Genomic DNA, 19550 nt, shown 5'->3' with positions numbered 1-19550 from the left:
TAATTGTGTTGATCTCTAATTAGCCAGCCTGTCTCATTTCTCCACAGTGGATGTGGTAAAACAGGATGCCCTTTCCTGGGTCAGCAGGCCACAGCCTCATGCATAACTTGTACTCACACACACACTCACATACACACACGCATTGCTTTGTACTTCTGAGATTAGAGTTTGGCTGCCAGCATGTAGATTTCTCTGTGGAGGCTGGTGACTGAAAAAGTTTAGGAGGGCAGGGTGAACGGTGCAGTAAAGGGGATTTTTGCTAAAAATATGTGGTTATGTAAGGAAATTGTTCCAAAAACCTGGGATTCACCACCCTCTCTATTCCCCACTTGCTTCCAATCATTCATATCATTGTTTACCGTCTGCTGTCTCTTATGTAAAATGCCAAAAGAAACAATCTTGTATCATTGCAATAATTCTGCCTCTCCAGACAGAAAACCATAGTCCATAGTTCAGTGTAGGAATGTTGCACGATTAAAAGCAAATTTTATTTGAATCTATTCAACGACACCATGACGGGACATAAATGTATCTGTCCTTTGCACTGCATTATGGTTCAGTGGGTACAGCATGTCATAAACATTGCTTAGACTAGGACCTCAATTTCCACTGAGCCCACTTAAGTTAAAAATTAATGCACTCATGAATGAAAGTACCCAGCTAATGGCATATGTTACCATATTGACCTTATTATGAATAGAAAGGACTGTAAAAGGGTTACCACTTTGAGCTCTGACTAATATTGTAGAAAAAGACAATTTATTACTGTGTTTAACTTTTATTGTGTGAGTTGGTTCTCCTCTTAGACTGAAGATGAACTTTTATTATCTCATCCATGTAATTTCATTATTTATCAGTGGGTATGATAGATTGCAGGCAGGAAATGATTGGTTTAGCTTAGCTTAGCTTACTGAAAGGTGGGGAAGTTCCTCCAGATCCACAGACACATCAGACTTTTTGTCGCATATTGGAGCATAACTTGAAATGACACTGTCTTTGTACTATCCCTAAAATAATGAATAAGTATTTTTAAACCAAATTGTTTGCTGCAGATACAGATACAAGTCACTGCAAGCTTTTAGAAAGTTCTGGCTGATGTACGTGTTATAGGAGTTAATGGCATTTTATAGGAATTCAAAGATCAAGATCAAAAGTTCAACAAATCTTTACAAATCAATAACATATTAGGTCACTGTTAATGTGTTTAATAGAAGGGATTTATTATTATTATCAGTTTCAGTGGACAGCATGTGACATGTGATGTGAGTGACTAAAATGGAAATCATATTCAGAAACCTTCTACTTTATTTACCATGGTACCCTATGTCTAAATATTATTAGTGATCTTAAACAACCATTCAGCCTCATTTATATACGGATTTATTTTACCAACATTATTGTCTGTTGTCTTTTGCTGTCATTTTGAAACTTATACCAGGATTCGGTTTTTCTCTCATTTTTCCTCCCTCTTTTTTCACAGATGTGTTAAATGCAATCATTTTCAGACAGTGCAATGACATGGCTTAACCTGTTTTTTCTTTGTTTGTTTACCAGCTACTCAGATACTCTAATCACACTGCAGGAGAAGAATTTCAGCCAATGTTCTTTGCAGATCCAAAAATGACTTGAAAACAATGCTCATTAGAAAGCAGCAGGTCTGACTCAGTGTGTGGATGGTAACAAGCTTTTCTCTTTGTGTCCTTGCAGTCATCTGGAGTCAGAGCGCAGTGCTCTGAAGAGGAGAGAGTGGGAGAGGAGGAACCAGGAGGTCCAACAGGATGAGGATCTGTTCTCAACTGGATTCAACCTGTTTGGAGAACCTTATAAAGTAAGAGTGGTTGACTAATCAGTAGATAAGAAATCATATCTGCATAGTTCAATTATTTGTGAAATAATTTCTTTCTTTCTAATGGTAAAATGATTAGATTGATCATGGTTATAGGAAGGATTGAAAATGCGAGTGGGACGATCTAACGGGTGTCTGGAGGTCCCCCCGAGAAAATATTTTACTGAGTAGATGTAATTTCCTGAATTCTGATGGCTTTTAACAGGTGGTTTGATTCTTTTTTTCTGGATGTACTAGGATCAAGAAAAAATTTGGGTGCATTTTGTAATTTCCTTCAGAATAAGAAGTTGGCCTCAGATCACATATTTGAAGATAACTTGTAAGTGCAGAAATTGATCAGATAAATAATTCAGGTGTCTTTAATAATAACCACTCATTGTCTTTCTAAATTCGAGGATCTCTGTAGGCTTGCATGCAACTGTAATTCCTGTAAAATGAGTTTCCTTCATCTTGTCAATCCAATGAGTAAAGTGGAGAGGACAACAAAGGTAAAGGTTCCAGCGAACTACATTCACCAGGACCTGATTGCATCCAAAAGCTTGATTATGTTATGAGCCAGTTAACTTAATGGCTTTATTTACAGACACATTTTCACACACACACCACACTTACAACACACAGGTACACTGCTTACTGTCTTGTGTGGTATAGGTTTGAGGGGTGTGTGTGAGCAAATCCATAAAGTTAGCAGAATAACATCAAAGCTTTGTGGTTTCTTCTTTACCACCTCATTTAATCCCTTTGCTTCCTTTTCTCCTCTTTCAGAATCATTTTCCATCTACTTTCCATCTATTATCCATCTACTTTCCTGTCAGGTTTCCCTTCTTCAGCTCTGTGCATAACACAGTGGGTAATAACTAAAAAACTGAGCATATTTCCTCGAAAACTTTCATAAAAACTTTAAATCTAAGAAAAGGATTTTCAAATGTCAAGCAAACAGTAACTGTTCCTGTTTAAATTTGAGGACTGAAACACAATGCAATCCTGTAAACTAATGTCAGTGAGGTGCATACACTCATCTTTGCAGCTGAGCTGTGATGCGTTGCTTTCTCATTGCAGTTTAGGTGACAGTTTTATATTTCACGGTGAAGTTTTGATTGATTTCTGCAGGGGGAGGATAGACATACCTGACACCAGGATTTCATTTAGGCGAAGGAGTGAATTTACAACATATTAATCAATGAAGATGGGCCACTCTCCTCTAAAGCATGCCCGCTTTGTAATTTAGGTTCACATGAAGCAATTTTGCCTTGTTGTAACCAGTTAATTGAAAGGAACTGTTATTGCTAATCAGCAATTATACATACATTTTTTCTGTGCCATAATGTATTTCAGTGCTATTGATCATTAAAGGCTATTATTAACCTTTTTTTTTTTCATCATGGTGTAATATTCTTAAGCATACAGTTCAGGTCTGCTCCCATCTGAGCACATTAAATGCCATCATTTTGTTTCTTCTTTGGCTGAAAATGCATGAAAGCCATGGCCACTCTCCTGCCCCTGTGTATAAAATTGATTTTGGTTTGTTAACCCTCATTTGCTACCGCTGGGCACTTCAGCACTCAGTTATCGACCTCAGGACAGACTGCTTTGAATCTTGACAGAATGTGTTTAACTGCTGCTGCTGAAAGCAGAGGACTCGGGGGCTTCTCACTAAGATGCTGCTTGAAATTTGAGGGGCATCACATGAGAGCTTGTTCTGATAATGAATCTATACTCCATAAACCTCCATACTTCAACTAATTGTTTCCAACTAATTAATGGTGCTGAGGAAAGGTCAAGGTGCCTGTGTATATGTGTGTGAGGAGAAAGCAAGGAGAGACTGGTGACTGGGCTGATTGTAGATGAATGTTGAGGGGGTAAAGCATTTTAGCTTCTGCTTTAAAGCTGGGGTGGTAAGATCAGAGGGACCAGCAAGAGCAAGCTAAATTTTGAAAGTATCCAACTGAAATAATTTCACCTCCTCCGTTCAGGCCTGCCGCAAAAGCCACTTGCCAACTTCTTTTTGCTTTAAAAGCAGCTAAGACAGGTGATGTTAAAGAATGACTTGCAGGGGCAGGACATCTGTGTTGTTAAAGAGGTACTTGTGGGCGTTGGGGTGGATACCAGGGTAGTATATTTGAAAGGCAAGTGATTGCCTGTTCGGTTCTTTAAGATTCTCCCCACCGAACGGGGCGCCAGGAGAGGACACGTTGTTATAACTCTTTGTGGTCTTTATTTACTTTGTTTGATTTTCCAGTTTTAAGTTTTTAATCCACTGATAACATCCACAAATAGCAGTAGGTAGTAGTAGCCACAAATTGCAGTAGGTTGCAGTAGGTTATAAAAAAAAAAAAAAAAAAATTGATGTATGTATTATGAGGTGTAATGTGATGTTTGTCTGTGACCGCCTTGGATCACATGATCAGTCGGTCAAGTGGGAGGTGTTGCGTTCGCTAGGTTGCGGGTGAGACACGGGAAAGCCACGGGTGATTAGTGGTAACAGGTGAACAAGTGGGAGGTTCACTTACCTGGTTGAAGCATGGGCCAGTAAACAGTTGAAACGTAGACAAGTAATCCAATAGCGGCAAACTAGAATCCGGTAATGAACGAGCACGGGCTATAAGCGGGTACGAGCACTAGTTTGGCATGTTGTCTCGTCAGGAGAGATGCGCCACCGGTAAGCTGCTGTTCACATTCTTTCAGCTGCGGTTTAAGTTTGTCTGTTGTTTGTGTTGCCGCTGTGCTGCCGTGATGCGGTTCATGTGCTTGACAACTGTTACTTTGGTCACGCTGATAAAACATTCTTAGCGGTCTGTTGATTAACGTTGCCGGTTTCATAGTATCCGTGTCTGTTTGAATTGTAGCGCTTTCACCGTCACATGAGTACACTTCCTATTTTGCGGTGCTGGTTGGGTGACGTAGTTGCTTGTAATTGGTTGTATTCCCGCAATGCAGGCTGGGTAATGTAGTCAGTCAGGTTAATACTAATAATGAATTGCTATGCTCTGCTTTACTATTTAAAACTACATTCACTGGTTGCATTTAGGACAGCACTTTTAGGCTATTGATTTAATATGTATGCATTGTGGTTTGTGTGTGGCAATACAAAGTTTAATGTTAATGTACTTTGCTTAACACACTATTTATATTGTGCTATTTAAAATGCTTAATAATGCTTACTGATTATTGCAATTGATGGATATGTATTTATATGAATTCATACAGTATATTTAGTCTATATTTGTGTGTTTTTTATATGGATATATTTTTGTATTATTCAGAGTTTATACAGTATGCTTACTTGGCTTTCAATATTGCTGTTTACATCATAGCCTTTTTATTCTATAGGTTTATAACCTACTGCAACCTACTGCAATTTGTGGCTACTACTACCTACTGCTATTTGTGGATGTTATCAGTGGATAAAAAACTTAAAACTGGAAAATCAAACAAAGTAAATAAAGACCACAAAGAGTTATAACAACGTGTCCTCTCCTGGCGCCCCGTTCGGTGGGGAGAATCTTAAAGAACCGAACATTGCCTGTTCCAGATGATGACAGATGTTTTCCTCTTTGATTACTCTAGAATTAATTTGTGCATCTTTCACCACTACACTATTAGTCTACATTAGCCAGAGCTAATAATAGGCTAATCTCCTCCAGTTCACATATTGCAATCCAAAAACAAAAGAAATGCACAATGTTTTGCCTTTATTTTAATCAGGCTGCTGCTCCTTTTCACTCCATCTTCTTCTGTTGTGGTCCTGTCATGTCAAATACCCACTGCGCTCATACTGTAGTTATGAGGAACACCAGCAATTTGGCATGTTTTTTTTCCCATGTCCAAAACAAATAACAAAAAAGATTTGTAATATATATATATATATATATATATATATCACAAATGCTTTGTGCTGATGTTACTGTATCTGCGGTTGGTTGTGTCTCATGTCTGGTTCACATGTAGGAAAACATCCACCAATATAATAATGGACATAAATAACACAACAGCGGTCAAGCTAGCATGTTTTTGTCTTTTGGATTTTTTTGTGGTTTAGTTGGTTTAATTGTGGTAGTATATCCACTTGGAAGACTCATACGTAAGTCATAGGTCATACGTAAGTAGGCAGGTACGCAGATATACGAGCATGTAAGCCTGACTGAAGTATGTTGCTGGGAAGAGGATTTCTACATCTCTCATAACATCTCTCATATTATCCTAGCAAGGAAACTATGACTGAATGTAGAAATAATTGAGACAAAACTTGGAGCAATGATACATCTTCCAACTGACTGGCTCAAAGGAGTGTCTGCATCATTCACAGGTGACAACATATTTGCTTGTTTCACATTGCAGCTCTTTCCAACTAATCTTCCTCTTCCATGCACTTCCCCAGTTTATCTCTCAGCGCTGCTAAACCTGAAAAACGGCTTTGGCACACCTTGTCACGTTTCTTCTGCTGATATATTTGCCACACTAACAATTTCATTTTTTTCTGAGCATATTGCTTTACTTCATACAGTTCAGTGGATTTACCACAGCCTTCAACAACCGCCCTGCCCTTTCTCTGTGTTTAAGTGCTGACTGAACTTACTGAACCGCTCCTTTAGAGATCTGTATTAGCTCGTTTTCATTATCATACAGGATTTTCAAACTTTTATCGTCCCTAGTCTCTCTCTTCTTTGTTTTCTTCTGCCATCATTCTCTCTCTGTACCTGTCTATCTATCACGTGTCACTCTAGTCCTCGGTCTTTCCCTCTCCCTCTCTCCAGTATTCATATTCTCTGTCAGCTATTAGCTAATCCCTCTTCTAATCCTGTTAAAGAGTGTTATGCTGTTAGCAGCTATTTGGGATGATCTATTCACACACACACTCAGACATGTATACACACACACACACATAGGTATTCATCCTCTCTTTCTCCTCTGTTTTCCATTTTGCCTCTCTGTAAATGTGTTTTCTGTTCCTCTTCAGCCACCAGATCTTTTATTCATGAGCCTGAGATGGAGAAGAGATGGGCTAATTTATTCACAGCTAACTTTGGCTTGCCACAGTGTGTAGTGTTTTTGTGTGCACATGTAGAAATTACATCTGTTAAGATTATTTGAAAGTGGTTCTCTCCTTTCTTATACAAATCTTTTGTAAATAAGGCTAGATTCCATTCCTGTTTAATTTTTGGTATTTTCTCATTTTCCTCCATTATTAAAATGTATAAATGAAGAATGCAGTGATATCTTTCTTCCTATAGAAGAAAGATATGGTAGACATGATAGAAAAATGTTGCTTTCAGTCATATTGATTTGAATATAAGTTTTGTGGATGACAGAACCATAAGGATATATCGTAATAAAACCAGGGCTATTACCTGGGGTTCAGCTGTGATTTATATATATATATATATATATTCTTCCTGTCTGTGTTCTTAGTGCAAACCTGCCATGACCTTTATTAAGTCATGTCCTCTATAAATTCAAAATCCCACTACAGTTTACAATATTTTATGTTATGTTACCCATCTAAATTAGCATTTCAATAGCTTGAATAAGTTTTTTTCTTTCCTCTTACAGGCTGAGATTTGTGTAAGTTGCAGTGGAATGTATCAGCAAGAACTTTAAAAGCATATCTGGTGTTAATGTGGGAGCCTTAACTGGTGCTCGAGATGTAAATTAGAAGTTACTTCGCAGCCACTAGATAAGTCTTGGGATTTGATTCATAAATCTGTCAGGTAAAACACAACCCTCCATTATCTTGCACAAATGCACTGAATGTAAAATATAGATGAAGAGGTTCGATCACTTAAATCACATGATGCCCCCGCCATATTCATTCAACATGAATAAGGCTTTATAAAGCTGAAACAGAACAAAACACTTAAAAGAATATTTATTTAGCCTATTTTATGATTAATAGTCTTGCCAAGTCATGCTAGGACCAAAAATAGATCTCAACAACTTTTGGTTGGATTACCATCAAATTTTCTACAGACATCCTGGTCCCAGATAAAGAATCCAGTGACTTTGGCAATCCAATGAATTTTCTTCTAGCAGCATCGGCAGGTCATAGTTTTCCCTTGTTCAGTGAAATATTTCAACATCTACTGGATGCACAAACAAACATTCATAATTCTTTTAATTAATTCTATTGATGTAAGTCACTTTCTGACTTCTTCAGTTGTACCACAGTGAGGCTGACATTTAGCTTTAAGTGAAAAGTCTAAACAGCTGTTAGATGGTTTGCCATGAAATTTGATACACATATTCAAGTTGAACTGTGATAATTTTCAAAAGGGTCAAGGTCATGTTAACATGCTAAACTTAGATGGAAAACATGGTAAATTTTATGTTAATATTGTCATTGTGAAAACAGAACTAATCTGTTAATCAAGAAATAACTGGCAGGTCAAATTTAAGATACTGTTCCTGATGGTTATATGACTTAAGAAACCAAACCACCCATTTCGGTTTCACTTGGCTCATGAACTACTCTCAAGCCAATCTAATCATGAAAAAACTGCATCCTAATATAACACTGAATTGTGCTTACATTTGCCTCCATTAGAGCAAATGGAAGGGTGGTGTTATGCTAATTTGTAAGGTTGTGAAATGTCTAATGCACACATATAGAAAACACACACACTCTCAGAATTCCCTCCTCAGCAATAAGACCTCTCCATGCATCACTGCCTGTTATAACAGTATTATTTGGTTATTGACTGAAGCTGCTTTGCATAAGAAAACAAGTGATATGTGAGTTTATTCTTCTGACGACTGTGAAATCAAATGTGGTTTGAAAACCCTGACACCATCACACAGATCTTCATCGGTGGTGTGAAGCTATACTTCAGTAGGTGTAGGGATTATTTATTATCATTACATCTAACCTGATTTCTAGAAACATATAACAAATAATAATTAAGCTTCCACTTCCTATGGACATAAATCCATAATTCATTAACCCCTCCAAATAAATGTAATTTCACCTTGTTTTGAAAATTAGATGAGTGATTCACTCCTTTTCATACGTCTTTATTCAACATAACCACTCCAGGTTACCAAATGGGTTACAGAGCACCTGGATCTATTGGCCAAACCACAAAAGCCATATACATTGAAATTACACTTACACTTACTTAGTCTTTTCCAATGTTATTTAATAATGAAATTATCTCACAATTAAATTACATTAAATCATAGACTTTTGATCGTGCATAATTCAGACTTTGCTCATGATTAATATTTGTTACATAATTTGCTGCTCAGGCAGAAAAGAAATGTCAGTGAGCTAGATAAAAATCATTTGTTTCCACCTCTTTTGTGGCTTTTTTCGGGAATCCAGCACAGAATATAGAACTGCTTAGGCCTTTACTGATTGCTCTTGTCCTTTGGAAAATTGGCAAATGATCATACAATATAGTCTCACCATCAAGGAAGCTGTTGCTGACTGACACACAAGGTACTCTTGAGCTATTCTGAGGAACATCTCACGTAGCAGCTGAAAGTGCCATTGCCATATATCAGTAAGGCTCGCACTGTCCTCCAAGTGATGATTGCTTGAGAATCTGGGGTCAGGCTAATAATGATTCCTGCCCCATTAATTTTAGCGCTTCAGCTGAGCAGGACCCTCTTAAGGGTGCCATGTTTTTAATTAATCATCTCATGCTGATGGCTGGTCAGTGGTCACCCTATAAGTCTCTCACTGTTCCTCTCCAGATGAATAAAGAGGGCATTTCATCAAGGCAGGAGAAGTGGGAAAATGGAAGACATAATTAACACTCTTTTCTCTCTTTCTTTCTCCTGTCTGCTTCTTCTTTCTTGACTTCTTTCAGACCAATAAAGGAGATGCATTGGCCAGTCGTGTTCAGAACACACTTGGCTCCTATGAAGAAATGAAAGACCTGTTAACGAGCCATTCCAACCAGAGCCACTTGGTGGGAATCCCCAAAGGCAGCAACAATCCACAGACACCAGCCACCTCAGCGACAGAGAGACCCACCATGGAGTCCCAGCTTTTCACAGAAGCCCTGAGGGGAGGAACAGCTGGAGGAGGAGTAGGAATAGGAGGAGGAGCAGAAGGAGGTGCAAACAAGAGGATGGGAAATGCATCTTCCTCATCTTCAACCTCTATGCAACCTCCTGCTTCGACCACACCGTCATCAAGTGCCGCAACGCTCCAACATCAGAATTCAAAGAAGTCCCGTAGCTCCATGGACTGGTCAAGGGCAGGCCACGGACAGAGTGGCCAAGGAACAGGCCTTGTTCTGGGGTTAGGGCAGAACAGCCAGGGGCAGGTCACAGCAGCTACGAGCACAAGAGGAAAAATGTCTCTATTAGAGGAACAGAGGCAGGAAGAGCTGTTTAGCTCACTTAAAGATGAACTTGGTCTCAAAGGAGACTCAAGCCCTTCTTCTTCCTCCTCTTCCTCCTCTTCCTCTTCCTCCTCTTCTCGGAGAAGGCACTCTTCCCATCCATCCAAAGCAGTCCCTCTCCCAGGTGAGTCCAACAGACAAAAGTATCAAGGAACAGGTCAACATTTTAGGAATTACAATTTTAGCTTGACAGATGAAAAATATTGATACCACTCGCATGTCTGTATGCTTAAGATTTTACTGTAGCATAGGACAAACACTGGGTGATTTCTAATCACAAAATAGGAGGTTGCTATGAATGTTTTTTTCCATTCAATTGCAATTATTTGTAATTATGGCCTAAACAACATAATATGAAATTATGATATTAAATGGACAATAGACAAGTTCTTTGACTGTACAATTCATTCACTATAGAACAATCTTTACTAAATGAATTAAAATCTCATGCTTTTTCTCCTCATGTTTACTTCGACTGCTCACTTACCAACCACTGTTGTAATTACATCCTCAAACAATGTACTACTCCATGTAAAATTTTGACACAATTTCACTTAACCTCTTCAGTGAACATGCTTTTCTCTACTCTCTTATTTCCAAAGTGGTGTTGATTGCAGTGTGTCCTGTGTAAGCATATTTCCCAAAACTATTCTTTTAACAGTGGCAGGAAATGTCTCAGAATGTGGTTGATTAAACCTGCCATTCGCACAACAAAAGAGGACTTCTTATATTTTGATATTCATGGGAAATCATTGTATTTGTTGGAACCATGAGTGGCTATGAATAATTTTAGTGCAAAACAGACTCTATCACCTTTTGGACGGATTTATGAAAACTAACATCTACATCCGATGATAACCACATCTTTCAGCTGATTTCTAAACCACCAAGCAACACGTAATTTGCTTTGATTGTGATTGGCTCCATCCATCTGGGATGGGAATTTTTGGCATTCAACCTTCATTAGTTTCTGACAGCACATAGCAGAGCAATATTCGACAATATCTTGTGTTGCTTGTGTTGGGTATTTTTCACTTTTCTTTTTGGTTTTCCCCTTTTCTCTTCTCTTTTACAGATGGTGCCACTTTTCGATCTTCCACCATGGATGGTGGCCCTTTCAAGTCTTCCGCTAATACAGAAAATGGTGGACATTTTAAATCCTCGCCATTTGAAAATGAAACAGGTTCTCACCTGTCTACATCCTCCTCCCCGCTGGCTTCCACATCAGTTCTGACGACACCTACTCCTGGTCTAACCACACCCACATCTGGACTGACAACTCCCACCTTCCCACCTGGTAGCCTCTCTGGGAAGCCAATTGCAGTGCAGCAGAAGCCCACAGCATATGTTCGACCAATGGATGGCCAGGACCAGGCGCCTAGTGACTCTCCCCAGCTTAAACCCCCTCTAGTGGCCACAGAGGGATTTAACAACAGTCAGGCTTATGGAGGAAACTCTGGGAATGTGAAGAATAAACTGCCAAAACTGACTCTCAGCCATACAGGGGAGGTAAGCAAACAACCTGTACAACATGGTATCCATGTCATATTGTTTACTAATGAATGGTGTGCTGAACACTAATTGATAATTACTTAAAATGACCCCATTCGTAACAGATCACATGTCATTTACTATTTGTTTACAAAGTAGATAACATTATTATTTCATCAATACCTAATATTTTGCAGGTCCTTTTCCAACAGAAATTCCCCAATAAACATAACTATTTCTTAATGAAATAAAGAAAATGCTTATATGTCATCATAATATCCTTTGATTTAACATGATCTCAGCTTCTCTAATTACGACACAATGCGCTAAACGAGTCTCCATTCATGGAAATTTGGGCCTGTTGCACTTTAAGCTACACCCCAATCAGTGATGTAACAATAGCATTTGATCTTAAAAGATCCAACAGATATATATATACTTTTAGGCATTGGCAGAAATAAAAACTCAGTTGTATTCTAACAAAACTACCGAACAATCCCACACACTCCATCAAATGAAATGAAATCTTCTGATGGTACAAATCTGATCAGTTTGTGGTTATGAATGATCCCTCCTCACACCTACACAAAAGGGAACGTTTCCACAAAGTTCACTAGTCCAAAACACTTTAAAGAGAGCAAAGATCTCATCAAAAATCTTCATCATTATTAGTAGTGTTATTTATTATTATCATTTGTTACAATTCTATTTAAATAGCATCTTTGATTTCACCATGTGTATATGTCAATAAAATGTTTCGTTATCACGTTTCTCACCTAGCTGTAAAAGCAGAAGCTGAAATGTACTCATGAGCCTTTGGTAGAGTTGACTAACAGGGACACGTTGGTCTGTGCTTCTCATGTCACTGGTGTGAGTGCTTGCTGGCAGTTTTCCATAATAACAACAGCTATCTCTTTCTCAAATCCAGCATTTGAGAAAACTCTGCATTATTTTGTTAAGTGATATCGTGGTGAATATTTGCACCTTTTGCTAATTGTGATGTCAAATGAATTTGACAATATAAAACTTACCCGCACGTCTCTCACTGGCTTTCTGACTCACTCACTTAACCCTCCAACCAGCTCTCTCTCTCTCTCTCTCTCTTTATCCATCTCTCACTCACTTTCATTTTCAAAACAGCAAGAAACACCAGGCTTGACAAAGTGTGTGTGTGCATTTTGCATGTTTGTGTGAGTGTGTTGTGCGTGCTGCGTGAAACTGGTTGACAGGCGAGTAGTCATCCATATCGAGCAAGCCAGCTGTTCTTGTGCTTTGATAGATCCAGTGTGTGTGTGTGTGTGTGTGTGTGTGTGTGTAGCACTCCAAATGAGCCTGAGATAGAGCTTTGAGCATATGGCACAGAGAAGGAGAAAGCAAGGGAGACTGGGGAGACAGGGACAGAATTAAAATACACTTTGCTTTCAGTGCTTTCGTGTAGAGGGCGAGAAAGAGACTAAGTACATTCATAGTCGTGAGTGGTTTCTTTCACTTTGTTTCACCCACACATCCATGGATGCTCCGTTATCGCCTCCTTACCGTTCAGTTTTCACTCTTCTCACATTTATACCAGAGAGAGTTTGTTGGAAGGAAAATGTAAATCATTCAATACTGAGTGAGTGGGAGTAAGAGAGGGATGTTAGAGTATAAGGGGAGACTGGTGATAGGAGCTGGAGGGGGGTGAAGAATGTGAGGCAGACAGAGTAAGAATGGATAGAGGAAGACAATGATTGACTGATTACAGCACCTTATCATCTGCTGTATTTGTTCTGGTTAGGTGAGTTATTGGATGTTCTGCAGCTTAAACACCAAATTGTACCTAATCAAAGGATTGAACCAGGCAGCAAATGCAGGACTTAGAGAATCCTGACACTCACTTTATGTCATGTTTTGATTAGTGAACACGCGTACTGAAAGCTTAACCCAAGGTTGCTCCGACTGATTGGCCACCAATCGTTGTGTGCCTATTTTTGGGGAGCTCATAGCTTACAATGGAGCTAAACACACAGCAGGACTGATTTTCTCTATAGAGAAACATACAGCGTTAAACAGCAAACTGCAGTTCAATGTGAGAGAACAAGTTAAGAGTAAACAACAATACTGAAGTACTTCAGCCGAGAACAGCGTGAAGGTAAAAGTACTTTGAGTTTGGAGTTATAGAAACGTTAGTTTTAGTCATCAGTGTGTATTTTTATCAAACTTCTGTCAAGAGATAAAAGTAACCCAAGACAAAGAAGTGACCAAGCGGTGGAACAATAGTCTCAGTGCAAAGTGAGTGAGAGTGGAGCACAGAAGTTTTATTGAATTCTGTGTCCTTCTTATTCTTCTTCATTTTGTTTTTTACAATTTACAGTTAAATTAAGTCTAGCAAAACAAATATAATTATTTGTTTCTTCTACATTTTGATAGTGTTTTTGCAATAATTAACAACAATAGATGATAATAAAGTAAAGAAATTCAGATTCTGATTGATGATCTGCCCTAAAAGTCCTGATCAGAACACCTTTGATAATAACAGTGTTGGTCCTAAAAAAGCAAACAACTAAAAGAAATTCCTGTGTAGTGTATCAGTGTGATAGATTTTTTATTTAACGATTTTCAAGTTAGTTCATCTGCCATATATGTTTGATTAGTCAATAGTTCCATTCCATCCCGAGTATTCAGAGATCGTGTGAGTGTGTGTTAAAGATAAATGTGTGTGCCTGTGTGTGCAATAAGCCTTTAAACTGCTCTGGAAGCTTTCTATTAGCACTATAGAATTATTGATTTGAGCTTGTTATTGCCAAGCATGTGTGTGTCTGTGTGTGTCTGTGTGTGTGTGAGAGAGAGAGTCTGTGCGTGTGTGTGTGTGTGTGTATGTGTGAAAGCGAGAGAGCAAAAGAGAGGGACAATGATACTATAACTATTGATCTTTTTCTCACAGAGTAGGGTTAAATTTACAGCTGCACACAGACATTTGGTTGTTGTCAGCACCTCAAAGTGTGAGGCACTGCATGATCTTAATGTGGGATTGATCCAGTTGCAGGTATTATGTTGTTCAGCTGTTACTGTAGGTCCATTACTTGCAAACATGCAAACGGTTAACAGCATGCCGATACCTGGGGCCAGATGGATCAAACCAAGAATAGGGTCAAGAATAAAAACATTAAAAATGAATCACACACACACCAAACAGTTAAAAAACAAAAATATTTGTATATTCACTTTTCATTGGGGAAAAAAGGAATAGATGTGCTGTAGGAATTCCTAACCAGTAAAGAAAGCCTTATCAGAATAAACTTGTTGTATCATTGTGTTTTTATATGTCTTAAATATGTTGTAAGTGTAGAGAGGATCTTTTTGTATGATTGAAAAGCCTCTGTATCCTGCCTGGTGCAAGTATCACATCACCTTTTTCTAAATCAGTCCTGCCAGCCTCAAACCATCAAAACTGCCATCACCCATGTTAGAACAAGATTTAAATACAAGATTTAGATATTTTCATATTTACACATGCAGCTGCCACATGGCAGGATTGGAATCAATTTGAAGCCATGTTTCTGGCCATGCGATGAATAAAAGATCAATATTCACAGTGTTTTTAACTCGGTTTAGGTCTCCATCAACTTTGGTGGGAAATATTTGTCTCTTTAGCTGCTAAACTGCTGCTAACCGCTGCTAAATGCTCCACTAAGTTCACCAGCTAGTAGCTAACCCTGTCTGTTTCCAGAAGTAACACTCTAACTGAATGAATATAGCTAGTAACATCTATTGTTGCAGCTGAGCAAAATGTCCAAGAGAAGAACAGTTGATGCAGAGGGACAGCAATTTAATGGAAGATGGAAAGCAAATGGAAACAAGCATTGTCAGTACCAAAGGAACATAATTCAGGACCACACTTTGACACAAAATAGGCTAACATTAAGCATGGAGTCAAGCAACAAAAAGTTGAAGAATTAAACGACAGCCTGCGTAGGCTGAAGGTATGTGAATAGTTGCACACTTGAATGTCTACTTGCCATTGTTTTTGCTAGATTTCTGCCTTCAGAGCAACTCATTTATTATGAAGTTATTATTAAGTAATAAGATAACAGACAGATGCATTTAGCATCTTTACAACATTTACAAAATGGTGATGAGGCCTGGGTTGAAGTTGAGTTTTACACTCTGTCTTAAAGTACCACAAAATCACATAAATTTAATAGGCATACACAAAAATGCTATTCTAATAGGAAATAAAATCTTACTTTTTATCCTCAAAGGAGGAAAGAAACAGAATACACCAAAACACTTATGCTTGACGGCTTCAGATGAAGTCAAGTTGTCACAGTGCTTTTAGTGGCTTTCAATTGCTCGCAGTTTCCAATGCATTCCCATTCAGGTAAACAACATTCAAGTCAAATGGATGTCTACAAGTATATTTGTGAAGCCCTGTCAGCGAGGCTGCAAGAAGGTAAACATGGAGGTGACTGGTGACATTTCCAACCGCAGTGTGACAAGATTCATTTACATGTAGTTCAAAGTATAAAGTTGATGTAATTTCACACTGATTTGAAGACCTGCTGTGGTGTTTCCGTCAGGCGTGCGCAGAGGTGCACATGGCACCTCACCACTAATGTAGCGGCAAATAAGAAGCAGGGTAGACTAAGACCTTCAGTCAGTAATCACCATGGGGCTAACACCAACCAAATCAATTCTGCTCTCACAGAAAGCATTTATTTATGCCTTTTTGCATGAAAAGATCCTGCCTTTATATAACACTGTGGTTTGACAAAAACGAACATGGGAATATACATTTCTGAAAAAGAATGTCAGCCAAAGAACCTGATTAAACTGAATTGGAATAAACTTGTTCTTTGTTACATTTAGTAATGTGAGAACTGTCAAATTTTCTGTTGTTAAGCGGCAGAATACACCTCTCAGTCTAATATACCTGCTATAATATAGCAAAATATGTAGGTACATTTGATTTACAATGTAAACCAAGCTTAAAATTAAAATAATTACAACTGGCACAACACAAGAACCAGTGACATAAAATTCATATTCTGAAATGTACCTTTTTGCATTGCAACAGTTGAGCTTAACTGTCTTTAAGTTTTTAGACAAAATATAACAAAGTAACATACTGAACGAGAATGTATTAACTGCTTACTTTGGTTCTGTAAGGTGAAACACGTAATGTTCTGTGTCACTGATGCTAGAAGGAAAGTGACTTGGCCCGTAAGTGTCGCTGGAAAGTGCCAGATGATGTCATTGGCTAATTTGCATATTAATTTGCAACAACAAGCATCTTTCAGTTAGACAAGTCAGAGTAAATCGACACCAGCTGTGCTGATTTATCTGCAAATGCTTGTGGAGTTGTTGCATTAAGATCATTCTGCAATGGTTACAAAGTAGATGTAGAGGTTTACAACTTTCTTACCAAACCAAACCAGACAGCACTTTACCTGCTTTCTAGAGTGAAAGAATCAACCGTTTTATATTCACAGTGAATTAAATGGACGATAAATAATGTGAAAGGGTTTACTTGTTGCGATGAACCCACACAGAGATTTCACGTAACATCTTGCAGAGCCTTTTAGTAGCTTTAAGCTCATTGTCGAGCAAGTGGTATGGTTGCTCTGTGTTTGCTAGGTCTTTGATAACATGTTTTGCACACACAATTATGAGAGTAAAGAAAACGGTGGAAAACAAAATGGATACCTTTAGAAATAGTGTTTATGTTAGATGTGCAACCTCGTAGGGAAAAACTGGTCTGCAACCACAGCAGGGTGGTTACGTTTGGTACATGATGAGAGCGCATCAGGAAGGTGGAGAAAAAGGAAAGAGTTGAATAGAAATATATTTTACCGTCCCAGTGAAATCTGTTTGGTTTGAGGTGTAGTGTGGAGAGAGAGAGGTGATAAATAAAGGGAAATATTGGAGAGAAAATCATCACACACCACAAAACACAGAACACACACCAACATGAGACCTATTCAGGGATAACTATTTGTTTTTCAGTTAGCTATGGATTCAGAGCATCAGAATAATTTACCCCATTCTGTAGAAATCAGCAAATGCTTGATGAAGCTTTTCCTTTTTGTAAATCCAATACAGATGGATAGTCAGGCGGACATGTAGGAATAATGGTAAGATGCGGAGAGGAGGGTGTATATAAAATTTCTGTATCTAGATATACCCTCTCTGAGGAAATAAAAAGGAGGTGAGAGGATGTGGCAACAAGGGAAACGGGGATAAAATATACTCTCACTTCCAGCAGAACTAGAAGAGAGTTATGAGGAGTCTGCCAATGCAGCAAACAGCTGGCTTCATTTGCATAATACCCATCAGGCCTCTCTTTCCCTCAGGCAGCCTGTCAACTCACGACCGAGACGTACACACACATACACACTCATGACACCACCATTCACTGTATCAGTACTCATGTATTTATAGGCACCACATACCCTCTAGAAAATGTGAGTAGTGATACTGTATCAGTCGTGTAAATTCAAAGCTCCTCCATGAAAGCTTTTTAACGCTTTAATTTATTTGATTTTCATAAAGCAGACTAATTGCCTCTGCAGAGAGAGGGAGATGAACCGATTGAGCTTTTATAATGATAATAAAAAGATCATAAAATCGTCGGCTAGAAACAAAGAATACAGTCCAGTGAATCAAACTGCTCTTGAGTGGTTGCAGCAAGACAGAGAAGAGGGTGCTTGGAGAGAAATTAAGACAAATAGCAGAGTGGATTCCTCCCTTCAGCAAGGTGCTGTTTGAGTGTCATCACAGCAATAGCCAGCCAGTGATAAGAGAGATCACAAGGAGCAGCCTGGGCTACACCCTGTGGGTTTTAAAAGTTCACTATTTTAACAATTAAGATCATCTTGAGGTTTGTTACAAGGTGATCTGGAGATGGCAGTGTGCTGTGATAATGAGTCTGTGTGAGTGGTGTGATGTCAGATAACAAAGTGGTGATGTTATGTCATGTTATGTGACCATGTTCAAGCAGCAGGAAAGCAAATAGCGTGCCTGTGTCAGCTAAAACGCTGCTGTCAAAGTCGAAAATACATCGCTACATTCCTCTTAACATTTCACAGATTACTTTCTCCTTAAGAGCGTGCACACACACACACACACATAGCACACTAGCTTACTTAGGTCACTTTTGGGGTGAGTAAATACACTTGCACTCATTTTCTGGAGTGTTACCCCAACCACTACCTGCCTAACTCAAACCTTCTCCCTAACCTGTACTACTGACCCAAAAATCAACTGTTTTCCAAAAGGGGATTCAGCTTTTGTCCGCAATTGTACCAGTCATCCCCAATTACCTGGTCTTGAGTCTGAAATATGTCCCCAAAAGTACTCATACAGTGTAGCGGTTTCATTATTGCAGTTGCCACAGAGCAGTTTGTTATTTCACACTGCTGTTTATAAAACAGAATATGATTTCAGATGAACTGTTTACCCTGAGGATTAACAGTATAGCTCTGTTGACTGGATTGGCTGCAACTATCAGCGGTGATCTTTGTTGTCACTATAAGGGGGGCTGATTATGTGTGTTATCAGCAGTTAAGGTCCTGTCATCTTACCCCAAAGTAAATGCCTCCCTTCACACCATCTAAATTGGACATTTTTCAAGAGGCTGGTCAGAAGAAACTGCTCTTATTTAAAAAAAAATTCCAACCATTCACTTTTGGTGAGTCTGAGGTCTGTTGTTCTGGGGGTGGGGGGCAGGGCTGGAGCGCTCAACACACCAGCAGCTTATGGTGATCGTTGACCAGGGGTCACAGCAGTCAATCCCTGCACTTTAACTGCAGCTTCCACATGGTCGACTAGAGTGATTTGGGAGCTTAGTGTGTCAGCAGTACCATGTTCCTGATGTCATGAATTCACAC

At 38.8% G+C, this 19550-nt stretch overlaps 1 protein-coding gene across 1 annotated transcript in view; it reads left to right on the top strand.

Annotated features, from left to right (window-relative positions):
- Positions 1-512: 512 nt before the first annotated feature.
- Positions 513-19550, top strand: part of aff2 (AF4/FMR2 family, member 2) — a 99255-nt gene continuing 80217 nt past the window's right edge. Inside the window, 5 exon segments of the mRNA XM_046407057.1 lie at positions 513-563; positions 1708-1761; positions 1763-1828; positions 9655-10318; positions 11270-11703. Coding sequence (XP_046263013.1) covers positions 513-563; positions 1708-1761; positions 1763-1828; positions 9655-10318; positions 11270-11703 — 1269 coding nt within the window.

This window comes from Scatophagus argus, chromosome 12 (assembly GCF_020382885.2).
Source record: "Scatophagus argus isolate fScaArg1 chromosome 12, fScaArg1.pri, whole genome shotgun sequence".
NCBI classification, from domain to species: domain Eukaryota; kingdom Metazoa; phylum Chordata; class Actinopteri; family Scatophagidae; genus Scatophagus; species Scatophagus argus.
Note: the sequence above shows the minus strand (reverse complement) of the source record. Positions and strands in the feature narration are given on the sequence as shown.